At 36.8% G+C, this 16,596-nt stretch overlaps 2 protein-coding genes across 3 annotated transcripts; one reads left to right on the top strand and one right to left on the bottom strand.

Moving 5' to 3' along the window:
• Nucleotides 1–4,832: 4,832 nt before the first annotated feature.
• Nucleotides 4,833–7,530, top strand: LOC144551725 (Intron maturase, type II family protein). Its single transcript, XM_078299805.1, has one exon. It carries the CDS (start codon nucleotides 4,873–4,875, stop codon nucleotides 7,006–7,008), a length of 2,136 nt encoding a protein of 711 aa, XP_078155931.1. The 5' UTR covers nucleotides 4,833–4,872; the 3' UTR covers nucleotides 7,009–7,530.
• Nucleotides 7,531–7,732: 202 nt separating this feature from the next.
• LOC144551724 (SH2 domain-containing protein A-like) lies at nucleotides 7,733–15,385 on the bottom strand. Of its 2 annotated transcripts, none has more exons than XM_078299803.1 (12): nucleotides 15,090–15,385; nucleotides 14,340–14,531; nucleotides 13,632–13,832; nucleotides 12,890–12,982; nucleotides 12,366–12,443; nucleotides 11,797–11,964; nucleotides 10,891–11,304; nucleotides 10,223–10,485; nucleotides 9,519–9,681; nucleotides 8,411–8,751; nucleotides 8,051–8,113; nucleotides 7,733–7,971 (listed from the first exon to the last, which is right to left on the bottom strand). In XM_078299803.1, the coding sequence occupies exons 1-12, from the start codon at nucleotides 15,261–15,263 to the stop codon at nucleotides 7,944–7,946; spliced, it is 2,178 nt and encodes a 725-aa protein (XP_078155929.1). In that variant the 5' UTR covers nucleotides 15,264–15,385; the 3' UTR covers nucleotides 7,733–7,943. The 2 variants fall into 2 exon arrangements, with proteins under 2 accessions (XP_078155929.1, XP_078155930.1); XM_078299804.1 differs by having other exon boundaries at nucleotides 7,733–7,969; nucleotides 8,046–8,113; nucleotides 15,090–15,383.
• Nucleotides 15,386–16,596: the final 1,211 nt, after the last annotated feature.

Here is a 16,596-nt window from a genome sequence, read left to right as displayed (position 1 = left end):
GTTACACATCTTAATTTTTTTAAATTCTGTCATTATTAGAAGTTTAGAAATTAGAACTATTGAGTTACACAGCGTCCCTGCAGGCGCACTTCTAATAATGTACAGCGTGGAGGATGGATTTTTTTTTAAATTAAGATGGTAATAAAAAAAAATTGAGATATAAATAAAGACTCCCAGTAAGATATTTTATTTAAAAAAAATTTAAATTATTTTTCCAGATAGAAAAATAAATATTTTTCTTTTCACAAAATAGATTGAACCATACCAAAACGATTTGAGTTGGTGCAAGTTTCTGAGGAACCATACCAAAACAATTTGAGTTAGTGCAAGTTTATGAGATCCCACCAATCTATTATTTTTTAAATGTTAAATCTCATCTTAATTACATATTTATCTAAAAACTGTAGATGTTGACGAGAATTACAGAAATGATTTTATCCGAAAACTGTCATGAGGTATATATACATAAGTGTTGTAGATAACGGTATGCGGTCGTTGGATAGACGAGGCACCGCCAAACAATTAGTCAGTATGCGGCCGATTAATCGTAATTATGTGGACAATTTAACATTTTTATTAAATTTATGTATATATATATCATAATTTATTTAACTCATTAAACTTATCAAATAAACTTAATTTAACTTAGTTTCATTATTACAACATGACATTATGTTTATATTTTTTTAATGCATAAGAATTTTCATGTAAGTAACACATTTATTTAATAAAAAATAAATTTAAGAATTAAGCATTTTCAAATACTAATAACATATTATTTGAAAGAAATGAAACATTCAAATATAAAATCACTAAATTTAGTTTATGATAACAACTTAGTTTCATAAATGAACATGTCGTACTAATTGAACAGTAAGCAAGAAGAAAAAACATATATAAAAAATATTGAGTGTATGTCCAAACACAGATAAAATTACAAAATATGATTTATAAAACCTATTATTACACACTATCATAAAAAAGTCAATGTGAAAAATAAATATTTACTGAAATAAACATAAATAAATAGGAATAAACGGAACTAAACACAAATAAACGGATGATTAAATGGTAAACAGATGATTAATCGGAAAAATAGCCGATTAATTGTTTTCATCTGCAAACATGCATCCATTAATTGTATTAATTGTTTTCAGCTGCAAACATGCATCCATTAATTGTATTCGTAATGGTTTGACCACCGTTAACGGCCATTAAGACCGTTTTTTACAATACTAGTATAGATTGAGAGTCTGAATAGGCATTCATCCGAAATTTTTATTAACATAAAATAAAATAATAAAAATCCTTGGTAGTTACTATCAAACTTTAAAAAAAAACAGAAAATAATAAAAAAAATCTGTAAGATTTTTTTTTTAAAATTTCGGTCATTGTTGGGTAAGAGTCTAAGATATGTTATGTTATAACGCACTGCTAGGATAATCTTAGATTGATTAGACCGTTTGAGTAAATAGTTCCACGAACGTGTTACTAATGGATTAAAATGGTAACATATAAAAATATACTTAGTTATTCTAATTCTATATTTATTTAGATCACAAACGTATAATTATACCGTGTAGTAGTATTGGGTGTTGATCCATATAGATAGATCTTTAAATAATTAACAACATATGCTAATCTAGATTCTCAGGTTTGATTGGGTTTCGTTTACAAATAATAATAGATTAGGTTTGATTTTACAGTTTTCTCTGATTAGATTTTAGATGGAGGTGCTAAATGTAAGTGAATCATAGAAATAGAGAGCCTCTAGGGTTTAGATGATATCCTTCTAATTAATCAAAATATATTTATGATATTCATGTCTACCCACATATGGTACTGTCACTGCCACATGCGGTATAGACCATTTCGCAAACAGAACTGCACTTTGGTACTATTATTCCCCATGGATATAAGGGTTTCAATCGTATGCGTATTTGAAAGGTTCTCTTCTCTTTCAATTGGCTTGTGAGGAACAATTCAGATTATCACATGATATGTAATCTAATTGACTTACTCACACTAACCCAATTAATCACATCCCCTACTACTCGGTAAGTAGTAACCCTAAACCCTACTTATTACTAAGTAATAATTAAATTTCTAATTATAATTCGACATGCAATATATGCTCGATATCCTGCCAACAGAGGCCACTGGGTTCTAACCCTAGTCTTTGAACCGCTACCAAGCCTCGTTAGCCAAAGTGTTTATAGTACTTACTTGTATCTCTCTCACGTCGAAATACAATGACTTAACACCTATAAGTATGTGGAAGACATTTGCATATAGTAGACAGAACTATGTATGCAATGATACAATTCAATAACAATTCAAAGAATAACGAAATCTCAAATAGACATAAGAGGAAAATAAATATATAAAGAAATAATATAGAATTCAAATACATCTAAACCCTAGAGATGAGAAGATTAGCTACTTAAAGCCATGACAAAATAAAAGAAATAAAATAAGAAAGACATAACCACAACCCTTGAAAATTGAAGAACTATTGCCTCCTTAGATGACGCATTCTTCTCCTGCCTTGGACTTCAAGAGCTTCCCTTCTTTACTCCAGAATTTGCACACTATTCTACTTTAATTTATGGAGTTGCACAACTAAAACACGCACACTAAATCCTATTACATGAGGATTTTATATAGTATTCCTAAATAGTGTAGCCATGTGGAAGTGGTGGACATGGAGGCTATTTTTAGCCTCTCATGCCGTAAATAATATGCCACGAATAGACTTTCAATCTTAGAAAACTTGGCATTAAAATAAGTGCGTTCTTCTAGAAGGCTACTGCTTGAAATTCACGCCAACGGCTAAGATTTAATCCAACCAAAACAGTCCACGGGTTGAATCTGTGTGCCCGTGCGGCTAGGCATTGAGCCCGCATGTGGTAAACCCCAGTCCGCACGACACCTGACTTAGCCGATTTTTCTGCATTTTTCACCATGTTGCATGTTGTGCACTTCGTGTGAGGTGTTGTATGCTCTATGTAATACTCTATTTTGACGCTACCTTCAAAAATAACCTAAATATAACATTTTTGCTCTATTTTCGACCTAAATACACAACTTTCTCCAAAACCTGCCAAATGGCCTAAAAACACGTTTGTATTAAATAATTCGAAAAAATGGCTAGTTTGCATACGCTTTTTCGTACTTAAAAGTAGTGATTTTCGCTATATAAATTGACGTTACTATCATTATACAATATTTTTAATTGATGTATACTATTTTATTGTTTTCCGTAATTTGCAATATTCTATCAAATTCTCAATTTTAAGATTATATATACGGATATTGATGCTATATATTATATCTCATAATATTTTCAATTTCTAAATTTTGAATATTCATTTCCATATGTTTTAAAATTTTCAAATTCATATCAGTTTGACTGATTATAAAAATTATCGGTTGTATAGTAATTCACTTCATGTAACTCAATTATCTTGTTCATATGTTCAAAATTATACCACTTGTTTTTTTAAATGCAACAAATTTTACAGATAAATATATTCAGATATTTCATATTTTATTTTCACTTATTAATTTCATGTACGTATGTTACACAATTTTATAAAAATAAACACATTTAAAAAATTGAGGATGTAAATTTTGCACTGTTGCAGTGGAGATGTAAATTTTGAATGTAGATTCTTTTACTTGTTATTATAATATCTTAAAGTATAATGGAGGTGGTACTGTAGCGAGGAACAGTACCACCCCATCTCATTACTCTTCGATGCTTCATCTACGGCTCATGTTTCTCAAGTTGATGTCACATGACATCATACTATTTTTTACCTGCTTGTTCGTATCTCACCTTCTATTCGGCCGTCGATTTAGCTCTCCGCTCCCTTCCTCTGCTACGCTTCCATTTCCGCCATTCACCACGACGCCCTGCTCTCTCTCTATCTCCGCATCCTGCTGCCCTCCTCTTCTTCTCCAGTGCTGATCTCTGAACTAACTGCTCCCATTGCCTTCTTTCACTTCGTCTCCTCGGACTTCCTCTCCTTCACTCGGTAAGTCTCCATTCACTATGCCCCTGTACCGGAATCAATTATATCCACAATTTATTTGGGTTTCGTCATCACATTTTTCCATACTGCAAAAAATTCCCTGACTTGCTGCATTGTGATCAACTTTGAATAAAACAAGAAACTATATTTTTAAACTTAGCAAAATTTCATGCAATTTGGGATTCACGTACTGTATTCCGTTCAACTTTGAGTAGTAGAAAGTATTTTTTTTTTTTAATTAGCAAAATGTCATGCAATTTGGAATTCAGGTTGCAACTAGGCTACTCAACATAGAGCAAAGCCTCGTATTACTATTTTGGAGTGAGGCTCTCTATGGATATTCACCAACTCATCTAACAATGGAAACGCTATCTTCTGCGGAGATTTTACCTGCGGTGCTGTGCGATGGTTTTGATCTGATCCGTTCGTTTCGAATCGGACGGGCTGGATTAAGAGTTCACCAAATTTTGAGTTTTTTTAAAATTCAGACAAAATCTGATCTGGTCCGTCCGATCCAGAACAATCAAAACAACTGCGCTGCTGTGCGCAGGTAAAACCTCCGCAGAGAATACGCTTCCCTAACAATGAGCACACCCCCAATGAGTGCTAATCCGCTAACGGGTATAAGGTCCGCCTAACGGGTTCGACACAAACCGGATCAGGGGCTCACATAGAGTCTGGCGGACCCATTAACCCTCAAGCCGGACCTTATACCCTCAACTTCGGACCCAATAGCCTGGGTGGACCCGCTAACACTCCTGGAGGCTCCCAATTAGAGCTGAGCAGCCTCCCCTTCCGTTCCCTCCCCTCCTAAAACCCCCGCCTCATCAGTCCAATGCCTCCCCTGCTACCCTCTTCTCTCCTCCGTCGCCTCCCCTTTTACCTCCGTGGATTTTCCTCTCTTCCCCTCCCCTCGCACCCTTACTCCCAACCCTCTCCGTTCCAACCCTCTCCGTTTGAATCGTCAACTCGCCGTCATCCCTCCCGCACCTCCTTAACCTTCACCACGGACCCCTTCGATCCGTCAACCCTTTTAAAAGAAGATCCGATTTCACTCTGTGCCTCCCTCTGGGTTTCCTCCTTTCGCGACCCATCAACTACCCCTTCTCTCTCCTCTTACCTCTCTCGCCTCGAGTTATGGCTTCTTGCTTACCAGAAAGCCCATGCAGACGATACCGGGTCCTACTTACCCCGTTCCAATATACCCGCATCCACTTTTCATTCCCTTGTGGCACTCCGCAATGCCGTGCTAGATGGCCGGTTTAAATGGGGCAACCGGCTTACGCCGTTCATCCGTTCGCCCCGCGAAACCGACCCAGCAACTCTCTCCAAGCGAAAGCTAAAGGCTCTCATGGCAACACCGGGCCCAGCACCCTTCCAAGACAGGCTCGTGCATGAGGTATTGTTGCTGATCCTGGAACCTGTTTTTGAATCCCGATTTTCATCAAAGTCTTTTGCTTTTCGACCTGGCCGTACTGCCCATACTGCAATTCGTACCATTCGCCGTTCCTTTGCTGGATACCTCTGGTACCTGAAGGGAGACTTGAGCACACTTTTCGATTGTCCAAAAATTAACCTGGTACTGAATGCACTGATTCGAGAAATTCGAGATAAAAAGGTAGTGGACTTGATCCGGGCAGCACTTCTCACGCCTCTCATAACAGCAAATCCAATGGATGAGGCTTTGAAGAAAAAGAAGAAGAGAAAAAACCAGAAGAAACGGGTTTTAGCCGATGATGAGCCAAAACCTGATCCTTATTGGCTCCAGACCTTCTTTGGGTTTGCACCTGAAGAAGCACGGAAGCAACCTGATTGGGGGCATTGCGGAGTTCTTAGCCCCCTATTAGCTAACATATGCCTAGATGAATTAGATAAATGGATGGAAGAGAGAATAAGTGAGTTTTATAAACCTTCTAAGGCTGACACATGGGACCAAGAGCAAGCGAACACCTCCTGGCCTGAGTTTGTGCCATCAAGCGGACCTGACAAGACCCGCAAGATGGACTACATACGATTTGGTGCCCACTTTCTAATCGGTATTCGTGGGCCCCGTGCTGATGCTGCCGTGCTCAGGAAGCAAATGATAGAATTTTGTGACACAAGGTTTCAACTTAAACTTGATAATGAATCTCTTCCCATAGAACACATAACAAAAGGAATTATGTTTATGGACCATGTTTTGTGTCGCCGAGTCGTGTATCCTACGCTGCGGTACACAGCTTCAGGAGGGAAAATTATTAGTGAGAAAGGAGTTGGCACACTCTTGTCAGTTACTGCGAGTCTTAAACAGTGCATAAGACAGTTTCGCAAACTGGAGTTTCTAAAGGGTGACCGTGAACCTGATCCACAACCATGCTTTCGCATGTTCCATGCCACCCAGGCCCACACTAATCAACAAATGAACAAGTTTCTGTTAACTATGGCAGAGTGGTATCGGTATGCTGACAACCGAAAGAAAGTGGTAAATTTTTGCTCGTATATTATCCGTGGGTCATTAGCGAAGCTTTACGCAGCAAAATATAAGTTAAGATCTAGAGCTAAAGTGTACAAGATTGCTTCTAGGAATCTCAGTCGTCCCTTGAAGGAGAAAAAAGGGCAGTCACCAGAGTACCACAATTTGCTCAGAATGGGTTTGGTGGATTCAATTGATGGATTGCATTATACCCGGATGTCAACAGTACCCGAACCTGATTACACACCCTTCCCTGGAGGTTGGCGGCCTGATCATGAAAGGGGTTTGTTGGAGTATATCAAGTTGACTGATACGAGTACACTCGAGGAGTTGCGTTGCTTAATTAAAGAAGAAGGGCTTATATCCCCACAAGATTCACTTTCGATGCTTGTTTGGAGTTATAAGAAAAATGCATCTCTATTCCCACCTTTGGAGGAGAGTGATGTGGATAAAGCCAAAGAGGAGATTTTGGGATCAAATGAAGAGGAAAATGGAAAAGATTTGTTTTTGTTGGGGTAGTATAATTAAAGAAATAATGAAGAGCATCTATATGGATAGTTTCAGGATTGTAAACTCTTGGTTGCATCCTCAGGTAAGCACAAGGAGGGTTACTTAGTGAAATTGTTTTGAAATGAATATGGATATTCATACTTATTATATGCACATGTACCTTCCACATGCATTTTCTTGGTGTATCCCGGTGACAGGGTGCTCAAGTACAAATTTTGAGGTGGAACCGTACATTGGATGATTTGTTTTTCCCTTTTTCCTCTGGAAGGTGGTGAGATAAAGGTGGGAGGAAATCACGATTGATTAAGTTTAAAGATTCATTCAGCAGAATACATAATGTAATATTTTTTTGAGGAAAGATACACATAATTATATTAAGTAACAATATGCTATGCGATAATATAATTCGGTGCAGACATAAAAATAGAGCGTTCCACGCCGTGTACATTTCCATGCTTGATAGATAATTACGTATTGTTCTTATTTTTAATTTTTCTTGAGAAAAGTGTTTCTATTCTTTTTAACGAAGTGCTAGTTTTTGTTTTTTTATAGCAGTAAGCTTAGCAATTGATGGACCTTGTATTGATACATATTTTGTTTTCACGAATAACATCTAAGAAATAAATTTCGGATTAATTAAAAATAACCTCTCAGTTGTTGTACTCATGTCAAGTTTGCAGTTGGGAACGGTCCAAACACGCAAATTTCCTCTTCAATTATAACATTAGATCTCGGAGAATATATTGTTATATGAGTTGCACCTTTCTACTTCATCCAAGTCAAACATACAGCCATTTGAAACATGAGCTAATTTACATACATATCCTACTCCTATGATCAGCTTCTAGCCTTGTATTACATATTTCTATAGCACGTCCTCCATGCCTCTTAATATCTCTATAACATTAACAACAAATCAGCTCCAAAATTGTTAGGTGAACGCTTCATGAATACACCTCGGGGCGGTTAACTCTGTTGGAAGCACACATTATCATGAAATAAATGAACGAAGAAATGAAATATGTAATAACATAATGAAAAATAACCCTACCTCCCCACTTGAGTTAATTCGGGTTCCTCTAGAAGCAAGTGTTGCAGCTCTCCCCTCTCATCACTGCAAAACAACAAAAATGTACAAAAATTAAATAACAATGAAAAGAAAATAGTAATCACCAACCTAGGTAACTTCAACGAGCATGTATTGTGTAGATCAGCATTGCTACTCCAATTGATTCCACAGCAGATTGGCACCTTTAACATATGGAACCTTTAACATATACACTCAGGTGTTAGCCTGTTAGGTAAAATAATCATCGGAAAATAATAAGCCAACCAAAGTCCGCATTATACTCTAGGGTCAGAAAAACAAACTAGGAAGTTGAACTCATAATGAGGATAAGCTATAACTTGCCTGTAATTAAGAGCCAGTAGTTTATGACGAACCAGCAAATCGGAGCCAACATAGGAAATTACAAGATTGCCTGCGTCTGGGTGGGGCCAGCTTCTAGTTGTAGGGAATCTCAGTAGAAAGGTCCCTGATCTCTCAGGCATTGGGACTTTCAGAGCATTTTCGGCTTCCTCCTTTCTGATAAACCCTTCTATCCATCTAGGAATCACACATTCCCATAACTTGTTTATTCTCTCTCTTGCCAACGTAAGAGCGACCGGATACATCCAATACCACAGTCTTTCAAAGTCCTCTCTCCCTATTTCTTCACTGCAGCCAGCTATTTCTCTTAAAACCTCAATGTCCTGAATTGTTACAATTGGTCAGACTTCTAAAATAATTATATTAATAATTTTGGAATAATTGGTGACATACAATAAGATGCAGCAAGATTCTGAAGTTTGCAGAAATGAATTAATTCCCAAAACATGATCAACTATTGCAGTAATTTCTATCATTTTCATAGTCTGGTTTTTTAATTAAGAATAATGAAACCTACTTTTTTATTTCCTTTAATGTTTATATTGTGTACTTTTTGTTGTTGTTTTGTTCTGTACAAAGACAATCCTTGTAATATTCGACCGAAGGGTTTAATCAATTATTACAGAAGTAAACATATTTAAGCTTCTTCTGATTACACTTGTTTCAATCATATATTGCCTTCTTCATAGTTATTTTTGTCAGCCATGCCAAAGACTGTCACAATAAATTTATTGACTAGAGCTAGCTCAATTCAAATCTAAAACAAGAAATATGTAATAAGTACTGTACACTACACTAAAAAAGGGACCAATTCCTCCCAGAATATTAAAAACCTAATCTAACTGTTCTTTTTTCCCCCCTTCATACCCCAACCACTCACTGCCTTGTGCTGATATATTTATTAATTATAAACATATGAGTTCCAAACTTTTAATCCTTGATCCAAGAGAGGAAAAGTGAAGGTCTAATATATGCAATAATATTCCCTTGTAACAATTGCAAAGCCAATCAAACATTCCCAGGGAAAGGATATGGCTTTTCCAACTGCAGTGTAGCTGAGAAAACTAGACCCCACAAAAAAATAACTAACCTGTTCCATCAAGCCCCTATTTTTGGAATTGGAGATGCACATGAATTTCTTAACGATCTCTGGAATTGCGCATGCCCAAAGCACCCGAGTTTTGTCAAAGGAAATTGTAGCCCACATTTCATTCCCTTCTTCAATCAATTTCTTTGCCATCAATATTTGGTTTCTAATAGCAATTGGAAAAGGAATGAGAATACAAAGAAAGAAATAAAATAACATTATATAATTTTATGCTGGTTTGGCTTAATATACTGCTACTGGTCATTGTTCAATAAGCTTTGATTTAACCCAACTAATCCTCAAGTAATCTTCAATTGAGCAACTGTGCCTCGTGTGAACCTCAGCTGTTCAACTAAGCCTCACTTTAACCAAACTTTGCAGTATTTTTTTTTAATCAACTCTCACTTTGCATTTGAGAACACAACTTACTCCCAGTTGTGATGTGAAATGGTTCAGAAGGCAAGAAATAAACAGAAGCTACAATTTAAGCTCAGCAATGAAGTGAAGTACTGGAAAAGGCAGTAAAAGAACAATAATAAAACAAAAGAAAATGGGATAGAACACGTAGCACAACCACACCAACTCTCTCAAACCAGGAAAATCACTGGATTAAATTCAGCTATGGTTCCCTGGCAGAGAGGCTCTAGAAACAGGATGAAAGAAAAAAATAATTCAAAATTTAAAAATGGAGGCCATTATTCAAGTACCGGTGGTGGGAGCACCCAGTGTAGAGTCCGACCCGCTTTGCGAAATCTGCAATGTCATCATCAGATGCAGTTGACAAGGCCTCTCTCAGAATGATTGACCTCTCCCATGTGCCTTCCAAGCAATACCTGAACACCATTGAGTCAGCAAGAGCACTAGGTCCACCCAATCTTGGCTCAACGACTTCATTAGCACCCTTGCTATCTGAGTCCGACAAAGGACAGCTTTCGTCTGCATCAGCATTGTTTGACTTTGCATTCAATACCTTATGGTTCAAAAGTAAAAGATATAAGAATTTATGAGTCAAACAGATATTAAAGGAGGCATAACAGTGGAGAGAGTTTTGTAGTAGCAGAGTTCTATGGTTACTGGTAATAAACAACAAAATAACAAACAAAACAACAACAACAACTAAAGCAAAGAAAAATGGGGTTGGTCTTACACCAAACTGGCACCAGCATAATAGCATGTTTTACTGGTAAGGTACCAAGATTTTTGGTCCAGGTGCTTTATTTGGAGGGAAATGCACAAACTTAGACTTCACTGTAGTAAAGTATCAGCCATTGGTTAGGTAACATTACTATCATGTCATCAGCACCAAAGGCACCTTAACAGTGGCCCTTAAATGCAAACTTGAAATAATGTCAGATGTGATAAATATTTCCATTACCTCAAGAGAGTTTCCAGGTGCATCCTCTTGCATCGTTGGTGTCTTGCATTCTATCTTGGGCCGTTTCTCCGGCTGGTCAAACTTCTCTACACCTCCATTCTGATGCTGATTTGGATTATGGTTTTGATTCTGATTAAGAGTCTGAGTATGATTCTGAATCTCCCTACTAGCTTCTCTTTTAAGGCCACAAATGCTGCCATTGACATGCCCGTTGCTGGTTTTGCGCAATGAGGGGGTTTCATAGGGAAGCGGAGTCGGTGAATGTTTTCTCCCAGGCCCAGTTGGACGTTGGCTCTGTTTACTCCTTGAAATGCAACGAATTGGCTGGGAGTAGGTTTCAAGAAATGGGTATCTTTGCGTGCTAAAAGGGTAAAAGAAAACACGGAACAGCCTGTTGTCGGATTTAGATGATAACTGAAAATTAAAAAGGCAAAAAGGGAAAAGGAACAATCAAAGCTTATGATGTGATTATATTGTAAAAGCTGAAGCAAATTCTATTAAGGGTCAATTTCAACTGTACCCCAGCTATAAAAATAAGAAAAAGAAACCTCAATATCTCTTATATTTACACTTCCCAACTTGTTTTGCAGAAGATGTCCAAATCATCCCTCTTTTACTATTCATATGATGTACGGAATAATTTGGTCAGTGTTTCAGACATTTTTATAATGAATGTTAAAGTCAATTTTCTCCTTTTTAGGTTATTTTTGCTCTTCCTTTTTCTTTTCCATGAATATGTATTAGTATGTACCACATGATATGGGCTATCGAACATCTGACCAGCTTGCATGATGATTGGAGAGTATTTCTCCTTTTTTGTTCTCTCTTAACTCTCTTCTCCTTTGGGATTGTTTGGCATTAGTTCTAACTTTCTGAAACCCCCAAAAAGCCTTGTGTTAACCTTACCTGAGCCATTTTGAGCTTAAAGGCTGCACGGCCGCATACAAGTGGAACTGGCCGATTAGTTGACGGGTACTCCACTCCATCACAACTGAGTAACAATGGGTCTTCACCATCATCTCTAGATTTTTCCACAGGAGCTCCATTGTCAGCGTAAACCAAAGTTGCCATAATCTAAAACAAAAGAGTGAAAGAGTAGAAGATAAATCTCTCATCAAGAAATAAGAGGAGCATTGCATATGTGCTTCTCAATAACTGAGAATTCATGATATTGGGTTTAAATATGGACAGATTATTGCTGCTCTTCTTTCCATGTCTGACTTTGTGTTTTATTAATTTTTTTTAAGACTAGATTAACCAAAATGCAGCTTTGGACCATTATTGTTAGCCAGGTCAGGTAAAGCTACCGAACAGCCGTTATACACCCTCCTACAAAAGCTTAAGTGACACCCTAGAATTAATTCCTACAGATTTGGATTGGTGTCATGCGAAAGGAAACCCAGAAGAAAAAAAAAATGTAAGTCATAGGAGCAAAATGGTTCAATCAGATACAAAAATGAGAACTAAAAAACAACCTCCATATCCCTGCACACAGGTTGACCAATACCATTCAACAATAGTATCTCCAAAGTGAAGTTCCTCCGGCAAGAAGGCTGCATCCATACAATTAAAATTAAGAATCATTTCATACCTCAGGAGTTTTGGATTCTCAAATTACAAAAGAGTAAAAATAAAGAGTTATCTATAAGCACCTATTTGTGAAATATACTAACTCTAGGAACTAAAGGACCCAACCAAGATTCACGAATTGAGTAAGTCTGGGATTTTGGATGTACATGCATTTTCAGTAGCAATAGTTACTGTAAATGCTATTAGTTATAGCCTTAGACATAGCTTTTCTGAGTTTATGTGGACAATCCTGATTTCAAGCATAAAAAACTCTCAAATGTCTAAATAAGATGAAATAAAAGTTAAATAAATTATTACATAAACAAAAGAAAGAAACCGGCTTTGCATCAATCATTGTGGCAACTGATATGGCACACAATCCAAGATTATGTAGTTTGACTTTGTTGGAAGAAAAATCGAATCAATTTACCTTTCCACCGACAATGTTCCAGACTCCATCAGGGCCTGCCTCAACCCCATCAGGGAGCGATGAATAGTCAAGAAATAACCTCAATGGTTGATCCTGTAATTTTCCATTTCTTAGAATAAATTTAGTAATACAATTGAATAGTGGACACAAAACAAAATATGATTTAAGTGAAGAATATCCTTAGGGGGACCAGCTTGTATAGCAGTAAGACAAAAGGCAGAATACGCAGAGTTGGTACCAGTAAGATCAAATACGGCAGCACCCTTGCTTAGAAACTATAACACATGTATGCTTGCCAGCATTCATACATGTATAATGAATATGTACCTTGGTAGTACTTTCTTTTTTTTCTTTTTTGAAAAAAACTGGTACCAAGTACCACCAGTTTCCATTAAACGAAACCAGTTATGACACCTACACATACACCCTCATCTATTTTCATCCCTCCATCCCCATGTTAATCAATACCCCATGTTCCTGGTACCACTTATAACACCCCTCTCAATAATTTACGTATTTCTATTCATTTCCATTTGAAAAACCCAAGCTCATGTACCAAACATATACATAAACTCCTAATGTGGTTTCACATATGTAATTATCCGCTATACCCACAAGAGCCTCCAACCTTTGAGATCCCTCTGGACATGTCATCTTCATGTCTTCTTCCTTCTGCAGCTTTTTGGTAGCCTCCAACTGTGGTGATTCTTGGTTAAAGAAAAGTGTTTGAGGAGAGTCTTACCCTTGTGTATTGGCTTTTTATTGACACTGGCGAAGGCAAAACTTGTGAATTGTAGACATACCCCTCGACTTTACCCTTGTTACCAACAAGTGCCGTGAGCTTAAAAGAATCTTTTTGGTTTTTTCCATTAGACAAGGAATCAAGGTTCGTCCCAGCTACCATAATACCATTAATATGAAGACACATGTATTTTTGGGTCACCTGGAAAGATAATGGTACAAAGTAATTAGTATAAGAGTTACTAGCATGATCAGTAAATCACAAGAGGACAAAGTAAGAAGACAAAGCTAGTACAACCTTTGAAATTTGAAAACATTATACAATCATTGCTGCATTGTACGCAGAAGCTGTTTTAAGAAGAATGGTCTTTTTTTTTTTGCTTCCATGCATAAAAGGTGTCATTTACCTTTATGGCCTTAAAAACTAATATCCTTCCATTTCCCTCACCTCCATTGTCGTATGTATCTTTTGAACCCATAGTTAAACAGGCAATTTCCAAAACACTTACTAACAAAAAAGTGTTAGCAAGGATCGCAAAGGACTCACATTGTTCTAATGTTTCTATAAAGTTAGCAAATATCCTACCACGGCCTAGGAAATCAAAAGTTCTGCCAGGTCCTCTCTCATTTAATTGCATATTTGGAAAACTATATCAAAAGGAAATGTCTAGCTGCAAAAAAGAAAAAAAAAAAAGATCTCAAAGCATACCTGACAGCCAATGTGAACCCATCTCTCCAAGGGACATACATTAGAGGCTGACAAGTGGGTCACACCTCTCCATGGGAAGGAACTTCCGGGGCATGGTGCCTCTTCATGCAGGCCCAGTAATGGGAAAATGATCAATTTATTTTCTTCATTCAATGCAACAAATGGTACATCACCTTGTGCCGTCGGGTTTGTCTGGAAATCAAACCAGGGCAACTTGTCTAATCATTGGAAATTTCTACCTGTGTAGTTTTGATATTATCTGAGGGGTTACTTGGAAAGAACTTGCAATTCACTCTCCATACTAGCTGTGAATGCTCTATAAAACCTCTATAAGACATACAATTATTTAATACAGTAATTTTAATTTAATTTTTTTGTGATTACAAAGGAGGAATCTTCAAACTTAACAAACTCGAAGAAACATTAAGCAAAATGAAATGGATAGTACTATACCAATTTGATATAATAGGCTAATGCTTCTAGCATTACAATTTTACTTTTGTCATCATTAGAAATCCAAGTTCAATCAAAGATTAAGATTGCACAAAATGATAAAGCCTCGACAGTACCAATTTGAATATATGATAGGCACTACAACTTGATTTTAGAAGTTCCCAATTTACAAAGACGGGAGCGGGAGCAAGAACAGTTTAACGCTCCACCAAAACCCAGAAACGGAGGCGGGAGTTTCTTTGCTAGCAAAACAGAAGCTGCAAGAAAAAAACAAAAAAACAAAAAACAATTCGTAACCTGATGAAGAATCACAGAGCAAGGTCGCGCCGAATTTGAGAGATAGATCCAGAAGCAGAGAGAAAACCCTCGGTTCTCTTCACCTTGTTCAAGAGCAACGCTATCGAGGCTTATTTGAACATCTCTTAGTGTACAGTACTTGTCATCGCTGTCTCGTTCGTTATCGTTCCCCATGGATGGTCGCTCACAGTCAAGTCACAGTTGGAAAGAATGAGAAAGAATAAACAGGAAAATTGAGAAATTTCTCTTTTCTTAATTATTTTTTTATCCCCTTCAGTTAACGGTCTTTACTAGTTGAGAGGTTCCGACTACTGGACCAGAGGGAGTTAGGTATTTTGCGAAAGAACCGGCGATTCATCTGGACCGTCCATCATATATTTTGTGAAAGGAGCGGCTGATTTGTTCGGTTTTACTTTTTAAGAATTAGGTGGAGAATATCTAAAAGAGACCTGATAGATGTCCCCAGATTAAGAAGCGTTTTAAACCGACAAAACCTTGATATAACGACGTACTTGGAACTTCAATATTATTATCTAGTATCAAATAGTGATCTTCCGCTTCCGCTTTAATGTTCTTGTCTCACACACACACACACACACACACACACACACACACATAGGAGTAGAACTAGGGTGTTCTTAAACTCACCAAGGTGTTTGGTGAGCTTAACTCCAAAACTTATTATATTAGTTTCAAACAATAAATTCAAACCGTTGAAACCGATTTACTTCATGAGTGATGAATTTACATGTAAAGTTTTTAGAATTTTGAATTAATTTTATATAAAGTCAAGTGGTCAACAAGTGCTAAAATAATGAATGCACTAAAATTAATTTATAAACCTTCTAATTTTGACCACCTGACTTTATACTAAAATAATTCGAACACTTAAAATATTTGCATGTAAATTCTTCACAGGTAGATGGATTTCAACGGCTTAGATTTGTCGTTTGAAACCGATATAATAGATTTTGGAGTTAAGCTCACCAAACACTTTGGTAAGCTTAAGAACACCCTAGTTTTACTCTATTTATAGAGGAGGGTTCAAATGCACCATCATTTTGGTGCTCCAATATACTCTACATGGACTACATCCTTTATCTCCATTTTCAAAGTCCAAACAGTCGATTCAAACCGTTCAACATGATCTTCATAATAAAATATACTTGGGAACTAAATTTTATATTTTTTAGAATTTTTTTACTATTTTTTAAGATAGACACAAAATCAACTTTTTAAGGAGATTCTGGACTATCCGATAAAGTCATATTGTACCTATCTAAAAAAATAGTAAAAAAATTCTAAAAAATATAAAATTTGGTCTCTAAGCATATTTTATTATGAAGATCATGTTGAGTGGTTTAGATCGACTGTTCGGGCTTAGAAAATGGAGATAAAGGACGTGGAGCATATTGGAGCACCAAAATGATGGTGCATTTGAACCCTCCTCATATATATATATATATATAGAGAGAGAGAGAGAGAGAGAGAGATGGGCTACGGTGAG

Source organism: Carex rostrata, chromosome 3 (genome assembly GCF_964058835.1).
Source record: "Carex rostrata chromosome 3, lpCarRost1.2, whole genome shotgun sequence".
Classification (NCBI taxonomy): domain Eukaryota; kingdom Viridiplantae; phylum Streptophyta; class Magnoliopsida; order Poales; family Cyperaceae; genus Carex; species Carex rostrata.
Note: the sequence above shows the minus strand (reverse complement) of the source record. Positions and strands in the feature narration are given on the sequence as shown.